At 58.8% G+C, this 16,510-nt stretch overlaps 1 protein-coding gene across 4 annotated transcripts in view; it reads right to left on the bottom strand.

Annotated features, from left to right (window-relative positions):
• The window catches only part of FBXL18 (F-box and leucine rich repeat protein 18), a 43,047-nt gene that overhangs the window by 22,341 nt on the left and 4,196 nt on the right, over nucleotides 1–16,510 (bottom strand). For 2 of the 4 annotated variants that reach the window (XR_005656295.1, XM_039878571.1), the window contains exons 2-4: nucleotides 15,879–16,091; nucleotides 10,743–12,286; nucleotides 3,693–3,911 (exon numbers count right to left, since the gene is read on the bottom strand). Coding sequence is in view for 3 of the 4 variants with exons in the window: in XM_039878571.1 (XP_039734505.1) it covers nucleotides 3,693–3,911; nucleotides 10,743–12,286; nucleotides 15,879–16,091 (1,976 nt within the window). In the remaining variant the exon portion in view is untranslated. Of the gene's footprint in view, nucleotides 1–2,913; nucleotides 3,072–3,692; nucleotides 3,912–10,742; nucleotides 12,287–15,878; nucleotides 16,092–16,510 lie in introns of those variants that run through there. The other 2 variants (XM_039878582.1, XM_039878591.1) reach the window with 2 other exon arrangements.

Raw genomic sequence — 16,510 nt, 5'->3', positions numbered from 1 at the left:
AGTTCCACCCTTCCCTGACTGCCCCTGTGTAAGCCGGAAGCCCAGGGGTCCCCGCGAGGTCTGCGTTGGACATTCGCTGGCCTCGCTCACCTGCCCTGCACTAGGAGCAGCTGCGGGGTGCCACGCAGGTGCAGGCAGGTGAGGACGGCCGTGGCGTCAGGAGCGTTCCACTGATCGTAGGCAAAACCGCGCTCACCAACTCCTTCTGCAGGGACGGTAAAAGCTCACTTAACCGCAGGTATCTGGCAACTTGTGCAGGTAACACGCGAGTGGGATCTGTGTCTACGGGGTCTTTGAGCCTTTCGCACACGCAGCAGTCAAGTTCACGCGTGACAGTCCTGGGGAGAGGCCCCTTGGCCTTTGCTCAAAGCCCATTTGGCTACATTCTGCACACCAACCACAGGCTTTGATGGCTGGGTTCTCAGACCAGGGCACAAGAAGGTGGCATATTTAAAAGGAAGCTTTAGGTGGACAGAGGTGGTAGAGGATGTCATCAAACTCATGACAGCAACCTGAAGCAGCAGGGAGCACAGCAGGCAGGCAGAACCAGGAGAGAAGACGCCTTAGGCCCACTGAGTCAGGGCACCGCACAGCCTCGCGCGGCCAGCACACCACCCGAGGCGTCCCAAGCTGAGCCCTCCCCTCCCTAAAGAAACACGACAGAAGAGTAAGGGGCCGGAAGAGGTGATCGCGGACAAGGAGACAGGACCTGGCAGTAAACACGCCAACGACGCCCACTGGGAACAGATGAGACTCAAGCTCCGACGGCAGGACATTCTCACCCAGGAGACGGGGGACACCGGAAAGTGTGACAATGTCACAGAATGGCGCAAAGACTCCCACACCGTGCTGGGGCACGCAGGCTTGGGGACCGCTGTGGAGGGCATTCTGTGATCCCTCAAACACGCCCTGGGATGCTGCTTCAAAGAGTCCGCCTGGCCGTCCGCAGGGCGCCACACACGAGGACGTCCCCTGGGACGGAGAGAACACTGAAGCAACCATGATACCTGTCGACGCACAGACAGACGCACAAAATGCGATGCTCCGTTTGCAGGGGCGCCACACACGCCACGGGAACAGGAAGGCCCTGGCTCCGCGTGGGCGACAGACAGATGTCGAAACGTCAGGCGAGAAACACAGGCTGCACGCCCACGTGGCCACGCTTGTGGTCACTACAAACACGCCCACGTGGCCGCGCTTGTGGTCACTACAAACACAGAAACTAAGCACTGTGCATCTCGTGGACACTGGGATGCACTGCAAAGGTCTAAAAAGCAACCTCACACTGGGAGGTTCAGGGAGTCAAGGGGGCTTTATTTCAATCAATATATGATGATCCGTTATTTCTACTTTTTAGGCTTCTCAAAACAAATTTCAAAAGGAATGCAGAAAAAGCCAGACGCCTAAGGACAAACACTATGTTCCCCTTACGTGGGCTGCCTAGTGCAGTCAAACTCTCAGAAACAGAAAGCAGACGGGGTGCCAGGGGCTGGGGACGGGGGTCGGGTTGTTGTCTGATGGGGAAAGAGTCTCAGTTTGGGAAGACGGAAAGTTCCAGAGATGGAGGTGGAGACGGATGCACAGCAGTGCGGACACACTTAATGCCACTGTACATTTAAAAACAGTTAAAATAGTAAGTTTTGGTATGTGTATTTTGTTGCAATCAAGCAAAGAATGCAGAGTCGTATAAAGGATGGGTGAGAGCTGTGTGGACTGATGGGGGTGCCCAAGAAGATGCGGTGGCCGAGCGAAGCACATCTAAGGAGCGGGCAGGAGAAAATCCTCCTGTGCGTGCTCCCCTGTGCAGAGGGCACGCGGAAGGGATACTGGGAATGGTGAGGCTGGTGGGACTGGTCCCCTTGGGTGGAGAGGGGATGGGACGGGGGAGGTGAGGGGCGGGCTTCTTGGAGCACCGCCTTTTTACAGAGCTGAGAACCACAGGAAAGCTTAGCACACCAGAAAAAAAAACAAAACAAAACAAAGAAATAAACCAAACGGGATGTGGGGTGAACGCAAAACAATGTCACGCAGGAATAAGCCATCCCGACTGCGTTACAGGTGAGTGACAGGGCTGTACGGGGGGCGGCGGCAAGCAAGGAGCAAGCCTGGCAGCTCGGGAGAGTGGACCGCTAACTGGACACCGTGAGGCTATGACAAAGGGTGTGAACAACGCTGCCCTCCACGTAGCAGATCTGCCTCTCAAGGGGCAGCGGGCTAGCGATTCTGAAACTGCCTCTGGCGTCTGCTCGGACTGACAAGTCCGCAAACACACTGTGGGTAACTGGAGCCGGTTTGTCTGCTGTCGGAGGGAGAAGTTACAAGTCCGGAGGGGGCGGGCTACGGGGAACCCTGCGGCACTGGCTGGGAATCTGAGATGTACCAACTCGTTTTCAATGTCAATGCAAATGGACAGTATGGAAATAAACACAGGTGTGTGAGTGTGTGTCTGTGTGTGTCCGTGTGTGTGTGTGTTAACACGGAGCTCGATTTCCTGCCCTGCCCAGGAGAGGGCCTAGGGCGATGACACCCCGGGAGCGACGAGCACGCTGACGCCCCGACTGTGGGCTCCAAACACTGCTCTCCCACGGGAGGAACCGGGCTCCTCGCAGAGATGTCGGATGCAGGGCTGGGGCAGGGAAAACACAGGTGAGACCACACGGGTGCTCGAAAAAGGAAGCGGCACGTTGACAGGGCGCGGGGCTCAATCTAGAATGAGACCCCTACGGCCAAAGCCGGAACGAGCTGGGCAAGAACACAGTGAGAGCAGTGGACTGAAACCCGCGTGAAACCCACTGGATAAAATAAACATCCATGAGCCCAAAGAGAAGGCGTAAACAGGTAGACGGGGGAGACGGGCCTTTCCTAGAGTCCCCGTTAACAAACGCAGGAGGAATAACGCGAACAAAACGATCGCAAACGTCAAAATGGTAACTTACGGATCCACGAGGGACACTCGGATGAGTGGGCGACGTCCGATGGGAGACGGGGCAGCCAAGTCCCATCCGCAAGACGTCCGTTCATTAGCCGGGAACGACAGTGACTTTACAGCGGAGAAAGCTGGCAGACACCACCTAACCAAGCGATCGAGGCCAACCTCTCACCATCGAAGGACAGGACGACGCCACGTGTCCCTGACATGCTACCCTGAGAAGGACACAGCATCACCTCTGCTTTTCTGGACAAAAACCATCAGACAAACCCAAACGGATGCACATTCTACCAAATACCAGCCAGTGCTCTTCAAAAGCGTCAAGGTCGTGAAAGACCGAGAGAGACCGAGAACAGCCACGGACTGAAGGCCAAGGGGACATGACAGTTGGGCCCGACGAGGGCTCTGCAGTGAACCCTGGAGCAGAAGGGCCAGTGGGAAGCCGGCGAAATCCCGAGGTCCGAGGCGGACCAGTGGCACTGCACTGTTCGCCCCTGGCTTCGATGACCGTGCTGTGGGAACACGGCGGGTGACGTTACTGGGGCTTCACCTCCATAGAACATGAACCGTGTGGCAGGGAGAAGCCCAGGGAGACGAGGTCCTGGACGGCTGCGACTGGACAGCGACCCTTCATTCCCACCCCACCTCTGCCCGGCGGTTTAGTAACTTCGGGCGTTCGATGAAGCCCGAGGGAGGAAGAGTGACCAGGACCCCTGTGGGGACAGGGCTGCTGAGATGGCACTGCCCGCCCGGGCCCACTCACCTTCGGAGGAGGGACTGCTGCAGGCTCTTGCAGGTGGCGAGGGACTCCCCGGTGAACATGTGGCACATGACGACGTGCAGGCAGCGGGCCATGAAGGCCAGCACGGCCTCGGGCTGCAGGGTGCCGCTGCGGGAGACGAGGCAGAGGCGCTGCAGCGCGGAGCACTGGCTCAGCGCCTGGAAAAACTGGGCGTTGGCGCTGAAGTAGGGCTGCTCCAGCCTGCGGGAGAGAGGCAGCGTGAGTCCCCCCCAGGGCCGGCCCCGCGGGGCCCCGGCCCGCGCTCCAGCCTGCGGGAGAGAGGCAGCGTGAGTCCCCCCCAGGGCCGGCCCCGCGGGGACCCGGCCCGCCCAGCAGCAGCCAGGCCCCGAGACCAGGCGCAGGGCCGCGCCGGCCAGGCTGCCCTCCAGTTGTGGGGGCACTGCCACATGCTGGGGTGACGCTGTTCCCTTCCCTTGACACTCTGAGTCTCCCCCGCATTTGGCCAAACTAATCCATCTAACTGCCCTACCCCCAAGACCCACTCCCTGTAAAAACACCGCAGCGGACCTGGGACCGGGGTCTCTGTGGGCCACGGCCCTTCTCACGGAGCACACCCCGCCCCCCAGGCGGGCCGGGCCAGGTGACGAGACCTCCATCTGCACGTAAGACCCACAGGGACCTTGCGAGACCAGGGTGGTGACCTCCCGCGAGGCCCCTGAGAGACTCCTGGGTGCCCATCATAAAAAGAAAGAAGCTTCCACAGTGAGTAAGAAACACCCACCCACACCTCCAAGAGGCCTGCGCTGGGAGGTGTCCCCGTGTGGGCCCCCCGGGTTCCCAGGTGGAAGGAGAGCCCAAGTGCTCTGAAGGCAGGGACACCCTGAGAGGCTGGGCCCCTTCTTTCCCATTCCAACCGGGAAGCAGGTAATGGAGTCGACAGGCGCCCCCCCCAAGTCCCAAACCCCAATAAGAGCCGCACGGGCCTCCTGCTCCAGCCTCCATAGCCCTGACTTGGGGTACTAACGAGTCGTGGGACGAGAGAAGGGGTTTAAAAGCGGCTCCGTGCGAAAAATGCTAATGCTGGTCACTCAGGGCGGCAGCAGCTCCTGGACGGTCTGCTCCGAGCCATCCCGCCACTGAAATGCCGCCACCAAGACTGGATTTGAACTTTAATGAAATGTAAATACAGGTCCCAGTAACCTCCTGACGCTGACTGTGAGGGGACACGCGGGTCCTTCTGGGGTGTGACCTTGAACAGCCTCACGCCCCCTCCCCACCAGCTGGGCGGGTGTGCAGAAGCCCCTGGTGGGCCTGTCTGGGCACAGACCAGGAAAAGACCTGGCCGAGCAGCCACGGCCACGGGCGACACGCAGCGCTGCCCCACGTCACACGTGCAGCGTGAGCCTCGCCCCTGAACCCACTGAAGGAACTTCATCCTGAAAAAACCGGGGACCCAGAGCCACGAGTGGAGCGCAGCGCCTCTGAGATGCGACAGGGCCCCGACCAAGGGGAAGGCCGGGAGCCCGGACGGCAGCACACGTCCCCATTATGGTTGTGCTCCCTTCCTCCAGAAAATGCTTCAACGCTCTATTTGGTTCTTTAAAAATCAATTTAAAAAAAATCCCAAGGCAGGCATCCCTTAGCAGACCTGAAAGGCAGCCAAGTGGAGGGGGCGAAAGGCCCAGAAACGGGACTGCTGAGCGGCAGTCACCTGCCTTTGCCCCCAACCAGCCAGGAGGCGGCGACACAGCAGGGGGAAAGGGTGGGGCGGCAACGCGGGCCAGTGAAAAGGGACACTAGGTGGCGACACAGGCCTGTGCTACCTGCGAAGACCTTGGTCCAGCCTCTGGGGCCACAAGCTGAGCAGGCAGAGTGAGCGAGCAGACGCTGCGTACGCACAGGTTTCCTACCAGCCACTTCCACAACCTCCCACCCTGAGGAGGCCACTTGTCACAGACATTCTGGATGCGGGCAGGCCTGATGGGAGTGTCCGGTCCACTCCACCGGCTGTCCAGGCAAGAGGGGCTGGCTCGTCCAGATCATCCCTTGCCCCTCCACACAGCGGGCTGGCAGAACGGACCTGACGTGTGACTGGCGGGGTCTGTGGTTCGGGCAGGGGATGGAAAAGGGTATCCCCCGTGACCGGCTGTGCCTTGGGGCGGGGGGCCTGCAGTCCTTCTCCCTCCCAGCGGGGCCTCAGCCTCCCAACCAGTGAAGATCTGGCCTCCGAAGCCCACCCTCCAAAGGAAGCTCGGTCTCCCTGAGGCTGCAGGGGCCCTGGAAGGGGTCTGGGGCCGCCCCTTCTCATCCACCCGCCCGCCCCTCAGAACACCCAGCAGCACCGGACCTCTGGGGCTTGGCTCTGAAAGGCCCTCTCGCTTCGACCCAGACACTTCCCTGGTTCCGACGTGACCAGAAGCCCAGGATGACTCAGGGTAGTGCTCCCTCTCCCTGCTCCAGAAGGCAAGGCTTAATCGGTCTCAGGAACAAAGGGGCCCCTGCCTGTCCAACTTACAGCCCTCTCACTAGCCAGCAAGGCCCCAGCACGATGTGCGCCCACCCAGGAGCAGCCCGGGGCGCTGGCTGGCACAAAGCTCGAATTCACTGGCCTCACTGGTGTGGACAGCGGTGACGGCGGCCGGCCGGCCTGGGATCCAGAGGGCTGCCATCTCAGGAACGTTCCATCGGGTCCCGCAGGAGCTGCCCGGGGGCCAGCCTCTCCTGAGCCTGGTTCGCACCCTCCTTTCTGTACTGCTGCCCACGCCAGCAGGCACCCCCTGCTCCTCGCACTCCAGCCTCCCCACAGAAGGCAGCAACCCAGAGAAGAGTCACCTGGCCGCGGTTTAGAAACTGGTTTACCCCAAACAGGCAGTACCAGCCCCGACCACAAGGGGCTTGCAGCAGCCGGCGTGCACAGAGGCCATCAGGAGCTGCGGTCAGGGTCTCCGTCTGGCCTCCCAAGCTCATTCAGCGGAGTCCCGCAGGCCTCCCCAGCCACGACTCACACTGTGTGCACGGCCCGCTCCTGGGGGAGACCTCGGCCACAAGGGTCACACCTGAGGCCCCAGAAGCCACTCAGTAACCACAAAATGCTGCTGTTACCCCATTCGACTGCCGACGGCCTTTGAGGCGGGAATGCTCCTGGCTGCCCACACACCAGCTGTCACCCGGCAAGTTCACTAACCCTCTGGGCCTCGCTTTCCTCATGTGCAAAATGGGTCAGTAATATGCAATTCCCATGGCTGCTGAAAAGGGGTCAGCACCTGAAGCACAGGGAGGCACCTGGCGGCCGTCCCAGGGGAGCCAAACCAACCCAGCAACTGCAGGCACCACGACCGCTTGTTCTGGCTTCTAGAACACCTGCCCCCTCCCCACGCTCCTGCTCCCCACCTGTGGTGATCCCTCCTCCTCCTGACCAATGCCTGTCCCCAGTCTGTGGGCTCTCCAGACCCCCACGCTGGCTGAGGCAACTCCTCCACCAGGGGTTCAAACTCACCTGTGTGCGTGGGCCACACGGCCTCCCTCCTCTCAGAAGCCTCTGACCCACCCTGACCCCTACCCTATGCATCTGATCAGTCAGCAAATTCTCCGTAAAGTCAGAATCCCACCATTTGTGGCCACACGCCCCCACCCCACTCCGGCTCCGCCTGCTGCAGCCCCTGCCCTGGCCCCCAGGTTGTTTCCAACGCGGCGGCACAGCCTGTCCTGTCTCCCCTCAAAAGCACCACTGCAGCATCGCAGCCCCTGCTGGTCCCGGAAGACCCCAGCACCCCCGCCTCCGGGCCCTGCTGCTACGCAGCTCTGTGGAGCGGAACTTCCTGTGCGGACGAGACGCTCCACGTGTGCTCTGTCCGACACAGCGGCCACTGGTGCACACGTCTAACGCTGCAGAGGACCTGAACACTGGGTTTTATTTCATCTTAATTCATTTACATGTAAGTCGCCCTGTGGCTCGTGGACACTGGGCTGGCTGGTGCAGCTCCATCTGCCTAGAATGTCCCGGAACATTCTTCCTCCAGGTTCTGCTTTGCAAACTCAACTCTTTGAATTCTTTGCTCAGATCTCACCTCTCTCATGAATCCACCCCAGCCGCCAGCCCTGCGCCCGGGCACCCCTGCCCTGCTCTGCCCTTTCTCCTCGGTACTTGTTACTGTCTGATACGCCACACACTTTCTTACGTTCACTGCTGGTCTGTTTTCCCCACTAGAATATGATCCCCAAGGACGAGGATCTCTGTTCTGTCCAGTGTTCTAGGTCCCAGAACAATCCCTGGAATAACAGGTGCTCAAATGTTTGCTGAGTGGATGAAAAACTATAACCTGCATCGCAGGTTCCAAGCCCCGCCTTAAGTGCCTTCTAAGTACCAGCTCCTTTAGTCTTCACAGCCCCACTTTAGAGATGGAGCTGGGCACACACAGCCCAAGGTCCACCTTGGGTGGCTGACTCCGGGGCCCTTCCTGTGGATCCTGTCCCACGGGACCTCCCTCCATCCAGGAGGCAGAGGAGCAGGGCCAGGGCCCTAAAACCGGTGAGGCTCAGGGACATGGGACCAGCTCAGATGCCACGCCCAGCCCCTCTCCACCAGGCCAAGCAGCTCCAAAGGAGACAGAGCGCGATGAAGGGCCCCGCAGCCCCGGCGAGCGCTGGCCATCCCCAGGCCGCTCAGACAGCAGACCCTGAAGTTCTCGGACACGAGGAAGATGCTGAGAGCCGGCCCTTTTCATCACCTGCCTTTGAGTACTCTGACTTCTTAAAGTACGTGAATGCATTACTTTACTTCATTGATTTCTATTCAATCAAAGTCTCCCCGATGATGACCGCGTGGTCTGACCGACATTGTTAGAAAATGTGCAAAGTTGAATGGGCTGGCAATAGAACAAAAAATCTGATGGCAAAAATGACAGATCCAGAACTCCAGAAACACCTTGGCTCTGAGTTCCGTTAAATTATAACTCAAATGCTCACTTGCGCTCCCCAAATTAAGGAATATTCAATTCCTGATCACGAGACTCCAACAGGGTGTCAGGACAGCTGGCTGGCAGTATTTCATTTGGTAAGTGCATTCTGGATGCATCTGCAGCTTCGAGTTACACATGACCACTAACCACATCGCCGCTCCTTCCGGAAAAGCAATGGGTGACAGTGAAGACACAGGAAGAGATGAGGTGGGAGGGGGCACTGGACAGAGGTGGACCCGTAAGAAAAGAGAGGGACAGACTTGGTGGCTCCTGGCGGAGATGGGCAGGAAGGCCGGCTCCGCACTCCTGCCACGTCGGACAGGCTGTGAAAGGAAGGCCGGGCCGCCCTTCCAGGGGGCGGTGAACGGGGCTCACTGCTGTGGTCTCCTCCACTCCTGGCAGGCAGGTGACACCCCACCCCAACCTGGCGGGACAGGGGCCCAAGCCAGAGCAATCAACATAGAGGACGTGACTCGGGCCACGAGGCAGAGGGGAGCAGGGAGGACGTGAGGCAGAATCAGGAAGCAAAGATCCAGCCCGCAGTCCTCACCCCTGCTGCGCCCCGGGAAGCCAGTGGCCAGGGGTCCACCAGCCCACTTGGGCACCCCTGTACCTGGAGCAGGAGGAGGGTCCCAAAGGGCCCCGGAATGGGAACGGCAACTCTGCCCGCTGCACACTCTTAGCTGTCTCATCTTGTATCACCTCCTAGCAAGCTCCCACGGCGGCTACAACACACATGGCCGCAGCGTTTAACAAATGGGGCTCACGATTTGCATAACTTTGGCTCAGATGCCTAAACCAGGAGATTCTGAAAATGACATTATGGTTCCCTAAGCAAGTGTAACTGGGACTCACAGGGCACAGCACGAATAACCGCACCCTCCCCAGAGAGGGGGCTCTGAGGACACAGGCTGAGAACGCTGAGGCTCACGCGACCTGCTCTGCCATCGAGGAGGCCAGGGCTGTGCCGGGAGGGTGGCGCGCGGCCTGGCTGAGAAGCTCTGGAAGGCTGCAGGGTACGAGCAGCTAAGCCTTCTGCCGGCTCCAGCTCACATATGGTTCATTTCCTGTGATGTGACACACTCGTCTCCATTTTCCGTGGCTCAAGGGCCAGTATCAAGCCCTGGAGTCAGACTGACTGGGGTGACTCTTACCTCCTCCCTCGAGCCCCCACTGCCTCGTCAGTGGGGATGCTATGAGCGTAGGCCAGACAGTGCCCGACGCCCTTGGCTCTGGCCCTCAGCGAAGGCACAAAGTGAGTGCAGCCACCGTGGGGACAATGACACGCGTGCGCACGTCTCAGTGCCCCTCTGGCTACGGCCTCTCAGAGAGACCTGCCCCATCGCCACATCCTCCCCAACCCGAAACCCTCGCAGAGCCGAGGTCCGCTGCCAGCACTATCTTTGGGCAATTTCTGGGAAATGATGCAATACTTTAAGATCAAATCTATCAAGATTTTCAAATACGTCTCAACACAACAAAGAGTTAGCCTTTAAATGCGGGGCCCTCCCAAGAACACCGCCCCCTCCGCAGCAGGACTCAGGGCGAGCCACGTCGTGCGGGTGTCCCGTAACAACAGCCAGGGTGGATTCTGCCTCCTCTCACTCTTGGATCAGCCCTGCCATCCTGCTGCAGACCGCCGTCACCTCTCAGTAGTGTGCGGAACCCCCTTCTGAACCCACCTTTCTATCTCCCCCACCCCGGCCCCTCCAGTCCAGGTGGGATGCCTGGCAATCGGACCCCTCCGTCTGCCGGCTGACGGTTGCGTACACAGCATCGCACGGCACAATCACCCGAACGGCTCCAGAGCTGAGGGCGATGTGCAAGCTCGGGCAGCACTGCCTCCTGCACCGCCTCCCCGGGCGCCGCCGACTGCAGCTTCCCAAGCCACCACACCTCCGAGTCCCGTCACGCAGCTCACGGCCCCTTGCCAAGCCTCCTCCCAAGACTTCCGGCTCCTGGAGGGCAGGCCTGCGCCTGCTTCTCTGGGCAGGCACACAGCAGGGACACAAGCGCCTGCCAGTCAAAGGCCACGCGACTCGCTCCCTCTCCACCGCCTCAGGCCCCCAGAGGGCCAGCCGAGGCCACGGAGGAGCTGCCAGGGCCCCCTCACCTGAGGTCCCTCAGCCGCTTGCAGTGCTTCAGCATGTCCGAGAGGGCGGACATGTAGACCACCTTCCCCATCATGCCCAGGTTGGCCAGGGACAGGGACTGGAGCTGCTGGCACTGGAGGCCGATGCTGACCAGCCCGGAGCCTGTCAGGATGCTGGGAAGCTGGGCCAGCGTCAGGTGCCTCAGGAAGGCCAGCTGGCCGATGGCGGCTACCTCCGAGTCCCCGACGTTCTGCGCCCGGCTGCACGGGGGGAGGGAGTTGCGGATGGCGGGCTCGTTGCGCGGCATGGCGGAGGAGAAGTTGGACCCTATGAGCTCGAGGCGCTCCAGGAAGGGCACGCTCTTCAGCAGAGACCAGAACACGGAGGAGGGCTGGGGGCCCGCCTGCCCCGAGAAGGGGCTGGGGTACGTCTGCACGCCGATGCGGACCTTCTTGCCAAAGCCGCAGGGCACGGCGTGCATGGCGGGCTGGGCGGGCGCGCGGTCGGCACGGGGCGCCGAGTCGGCGACGGAGCAGACGGGCAGGGACAGGGAGCGCAGGTGGCGCAGGCGGGCCAGCAGCTGGCACAGGTGCCTGCCCGGGCGCTCGGAGCTGTGGTGGTGGGCGGCGGAGAGGTTGAGGTGCCGCAGGCCGCCGCAGGCCACCACCAGGGTCTCCAGGATGCCGCTGTCGATATCGTCCTCCGCCTTGCGCAGCAGCGAGTCCGGGGACAGGCAGTGGACGCAGCCGCTGAGGTTCAGGCTCGCCAGGCTGCGCAGGTCCTTGCCGCCGTTGATGACGCGCTGGATGAGGTGGCCGCCGGACAGGGTGCAGCGGCTGAAGCTGAAGTAAAAGGGGTTGTTGAACTTGAGGTGCTGCAGCAGGGACGAGCCGTTGAGCCAGGACTTGGGCAGCTGCAGGGCGTCCAGCACGACGTTGCGGGCCATGGAGTCCAGGAGGTTCTTGGTGGCGCCGCTCTCGGCGAAGCTGCCGGGCACGGAGATGAGGAAGGCGTGCAGGTTCTCGGGCGTGCGGTCGCTGAGCACGGCCAGGTAGAGCCGCACCACCTCCTGGTTGATGTAGCCGGGGGCCAGGCGGGCGTAGAAGACCCGCAGGTTCTGGTAGTGGGGCACGTTGCTCTGGCCCACCATGAGCTGGCCCGAGAGGATGGCGCCCTCGCGCGTGCGGTCCAGGATCTCGAAGTACAGCAGCAGCTTCTCGAGGCTGGTGCAGCAGGGCACGACGCCGTAGGACGGCGTGAACAGCGTCTGCTTGAGCTCCCGCACGCGGCTCAGCGTGGCCTTGCACTCGCCGCTCAGCTGGCTGGCGTCGAAGCCGGGGCTCACGTCGATGGCCAGGGAGCGCAGGTGCTGCAGGGCCGACAGCATCTTGGACAGGCGCAGGGAGGTCAGGTGGCAGCCCGAGAGGTTCACCTTCACCAGGCCGCGGCAGCGGGCCACGTGCTCGATGGTGGAGCCCGACAGCCAGTAGCAGCCGGCCATGTTGAGCTGCTGGATCTCCCGGCCGATCTCCTTCACAAGCTGCTTCACCTTGTCCTCACTGGCCTGCAAGGTAGGACAGGGCGGGGGAGGGAGGACGGGGCTGAAGGCACGCAGGTGTGTCCCTCACCTTCATCCCCCAGCCGAGCGGGGAGCGTGAGGGCCTGCAGAGACCCGGTCCTCCAGCTAAGGAGGGGCACTCAGGGAGAGCTGGCGCCTCGTCTCCCTCCCCACACGTTTACCTTAAGCCAACGACCAAGAGTCCCCAGGCGCGCTGGGGATGCGAAGCGGTGCAGCCGGCGCGGAAGTCTGCTGCTTCGAAACGCTGAGCAGAGCTCCCCTGAGACGACCCAGCAGCTGCACTGCGGGGTGTACGCCCGAGGGACTAAAAGCCCCGACTCACGCGGACACGTGACAGCCACGCCCACAGCAGCCCCGTTCACAACGGCCAAAGGTGGCGGCAGCCCAGTGTCCGTCAACGGATGAACAACGAACAAAACGGGGTCCGTCCGTACTATTCTGCCTCAGAAAGAAGGGAAATTCTGTCACGTGCTACAACATGGACGAACCTTGGGGGCATGCTAAGTGACAGAAGCCGGTCACAGATCACATGATGTAGTATTCCACTTCTATGAAACATCCAGAATAGGCAAAATCACAACCAGGAACTAGAACAGAGGTTCCTTGGGGTGGGGGGGAGAGGGGTGGGAATCGCTGCTTGATGGCTCCAGGGCTTCCGTCCAGGGTGGTGCAAAGGGCTGGAAACAGTGATGTGATGGCTGCACTTTTAACACTACGGAATTACACACCTAAAAATGGCTACGATGGCAAATTTGATGCTGCGTGGGGCGTTTTTCATCGCATGGTGGACTCGGTCCCTGGGAGCCGGCTTCGGCTCTTGCTCTCCTTTTAACACGCATTTTCACACCATTAACTTTTCCTCAGACGCCTGGCCTGGCCTGCTCAGGTGAGCCACAATGTCCAGTCAGGGGCCCAGCAGCTGGAGGCCGACAGCTGGACACCATGGCTGCTGCCAGCGAGGCCTTGGGACAACACTGCATGGGGCACCCGTGTACGTAACACTCGGGCATCTGACCCTTGTCTGAGGGAAACGTCCACAGGTGGCACGGCGAAGGGCGCAGACGTGTCACAGCCCCGCCCCGTCCTGCACAGGCGGGAGCCCGCCGGGAGGGAAGCTTGACCGGGCGCGCGGGGACTGAGCTCGCCCCCCTCTTCCCCACCAGCGAGGCGCACGGCGGCTCTCGCAGGGCTCTGCAGCGTCCCCGCTCCGGGCTCCAAAGGCGGTAACGGCAGTTAGGAGCCAGTAAATGAGTTAAGGTCACATCCTCAGCTTATTTCTATCTTTAAGATCAGTTGTCAACTGATTTTCAACAAAGGTGACAAGGCAATTCACGATATAGGATAATAACCTTTCAAAAAATGGCGCTGGAGCAGCAGAACAGCCATCCTCAACCCTTACCTCACGCCGCACGGAAAGAGTAACCGTAGGAGCTAAAACTACTACAAAACTGTAAGACGGCAGAGGAGAGAGCTGGGGGACCTGGGCGGCCACACGCGAAAGAACGGACGGGACCCCGCGCTGAGACCGCACACGAAGCTCAAAGCAGACGAGAGACTCGAATGCTAAGACCTGAAACCATAACCCTTCTCAAAGAAAACATCGGCCTTGGCGGTGATTTTTTGAATCTGACACCTAAAGCACAAGCAACAAAAGCAAAAACAAACAAGGGGGCCTACATCTAACTAAAAAGCTTCTGCCGGCGCGTGCTGGGCCCATAAAAAGCTTCTGCACAGCAGAAGACATCATCGACAAAACGAAAAGGAAATACTTACGAATCATATATACGATAAGGGTTAAAATCCAAAACACATAAAGAACTCATACAACTCAATCCCAAATAAAACGAGCAATGCGATTGAAAGATGGGCAGAGGCCTTGAAAAGTCTTTTTCCAAAGAAGACATGCAGATGGCCAACAGGTACATGGAAAGATGCTCGACATCACTAATCACCAGGGAAATGCGAATCAAAAGCACGATGCGATACCACCCCACGCCTGTTAGAATGTCTATTATCAAAAAGACAAGAAAACCAGTGATGGTGACGATATGGAGAAGAGAACCCTTACGAACTGCCGGTGGGAATGTAAACTGGTGCAGTCGCTCTGAAAAACAGTACGGACTTTCCTCGAAAATTAAAAATAAAGCTACCGTATGATCCGGCAATCCCACTTCTGGGTATTTATCCAAAGAAAATGAAAACACTGATTTGAAAAGGTATCTGCACCCCCAGGTTCACTGCAGCATTACTGAAAATGGCCAAGATATGGAACCAACCTAAGTGGGTACCAATCGATCAATGGATAAAGAAAAATGTGACACACACACGGTGGAATATTATTCAGCAACGAAAAAGAATGAAATCTTGCCATGTGTGGCAATGTGGATGGACCCCAAGGGAATTATGCTGAGTGAAATAAGTCAGAGAAACACAAATTCCGTACGCTCTCACTTACAGGGGGAGTTAAAAAAACAAACAAGCTCATAGATACAGAGAACAGATTGGTGGTTACCAGAGGTCAAAAGGTACAAACTTCCAGTTATAAAATGAATAAGCCACGGGGATGTCATGGACATCACGACAACTACAGGTAATAATACTATATTGCATATTTGAACGTTGCTAAGAGAGATCTTAAAAGTTCTCATCACGAGAAAAAAGTTTTTGTAACTATGTAAGATGATGGATTTTGGTGATCATTATATATATTTGCAATGTATACGAATATAAACCATTATGCTGTACACCTGAAACTAATACAATGTTTTTTTAAAAAAGAAACGAAATAGGAGAAAACCTCATGACCTCAGGTTTCACAAAGAATTCTTCAACAATTCACAAAAAGCATGAACCCAAAAATTCAATAAATTGGACTTCACTAAAATTAAAAACTTACGCTCTTCAAGCCAAACGAGAGACAACATTCACGTGCATATCTGACAAAGGACTGCCATGCAGAATATACACAGGACTCCTGTCACTCGACAAGAAAGAGAAAAGTAATAAATGGGCGCAAGCCTTGAACAGTCACTTCTGAAAAGATGTGCAAATGGCCCATGCCCTTGATGAAAATGTAACCGACGGCAACCTTCCTCAGGGAGACGCAATGAGACACCACGTCCCATCCGTGGGAACGGCTGAAACTTCAAAGACTGACATCACCAAGGCCCACGAGGATGTAGAGCAACTGGAAGCCGCATGCGCGGCTGTGGGCGTCGACGGCGCCTCCCTCTGCGCCACCAGAGCGCCGATTTAACGTTACAGGACTGTTCCCGCACCTACCATGGGACAGCAATCCCGCTCTTGGGGATCTACCTGACAGCGGTCTCCCTCTGAGCCCAGGCCCTCCCAGAACAATGTCCCCAATACCTGCGCCCTCCCCCAGGTGGCACGCTTCCTGCACTTTTTGGCCCCCAGCTTTTGTCCCATGATGCAGCTTGGAGGATGTCCCAGTCGGGGCTCTGGGCGCCCGCCTCCGCTGTCATCGGCTGTGCGATGCCCCTGTGCGCAGCCGGGTATCCGGCTGTCCCCCATCTCCCGCCCACACATGGCGCCAGCCCAGCGCCCCACGCCTCACCTCGTAGTCCTGCAGCAGCACGGTGTGGGTGAGGCTCTTGTCCAGGCACAGCTCCGCGAGCTTCCGGCAGGTGCGTCGGACGTGCAGAACCAAGTCCGTGCTGGGGATGTGGCTGAGGATGTGCAGGAGGATCTCATCGGAGAAGTCCAGCAGGTGGGCCCCGCTTGGCACCGCAGCCGCCGTGGGGGGCATGTCGCCATCGCTGCACAGGTCCTGAAACAAGGGGGCACCAAGTCTCCATGGGATCCCCAAGGGCAGCCCTCGCCCGGCCTCCCCGGCCAGAGGGAGAAGCCAGCTGGAGCCCTTGCCACAGTCCGTGGGAAAGAAGGGGCTTTGACCGAAAACCTTAACTGCCAAGCAAGAACCCACGACAATCTTCGAAAGCCTCTTTTCCAACTGCGCACCGAGATCTCTCTTCAAAAGCAACAGATTCGAAATGAAATTTGAATTTTTTTGAAATTTAAAAGCGATTTTTTTTTTCCTGCTAAGTGTCTCCGGTCAAGCCTGGCACGTTTCAGACTCAACTGATGACCATCGGTCAAGGTCCTGCGTCTGTGAAAGCTGCTACCCTGCGACTCGTCCCAAATGTCAGCTGTATTCTTAAGCCCTGAGAAAGAAACTCTACAAATAAG

The sequence above is a fragment of the Pteropus medius genome, unplaced genomic scaffold, assembly GCF_902729225.1.
Source record: "Pteropus medius unplaced genomic scaffold, Ma_sr-lr_union100, whole genome shotgun sequence".
Taxonomy (NCBI): Eukaryota; Metazoa; Chordata; class Mammalia; order Chiroptera; family Pteropodidae; genus Pteropus; species Pteropus medius.
The sequence above is the reverse complement of the archived record's forward strand: the minus strand, read 5'-3'. Positions and strand labels throughout refer to the sequence as shown.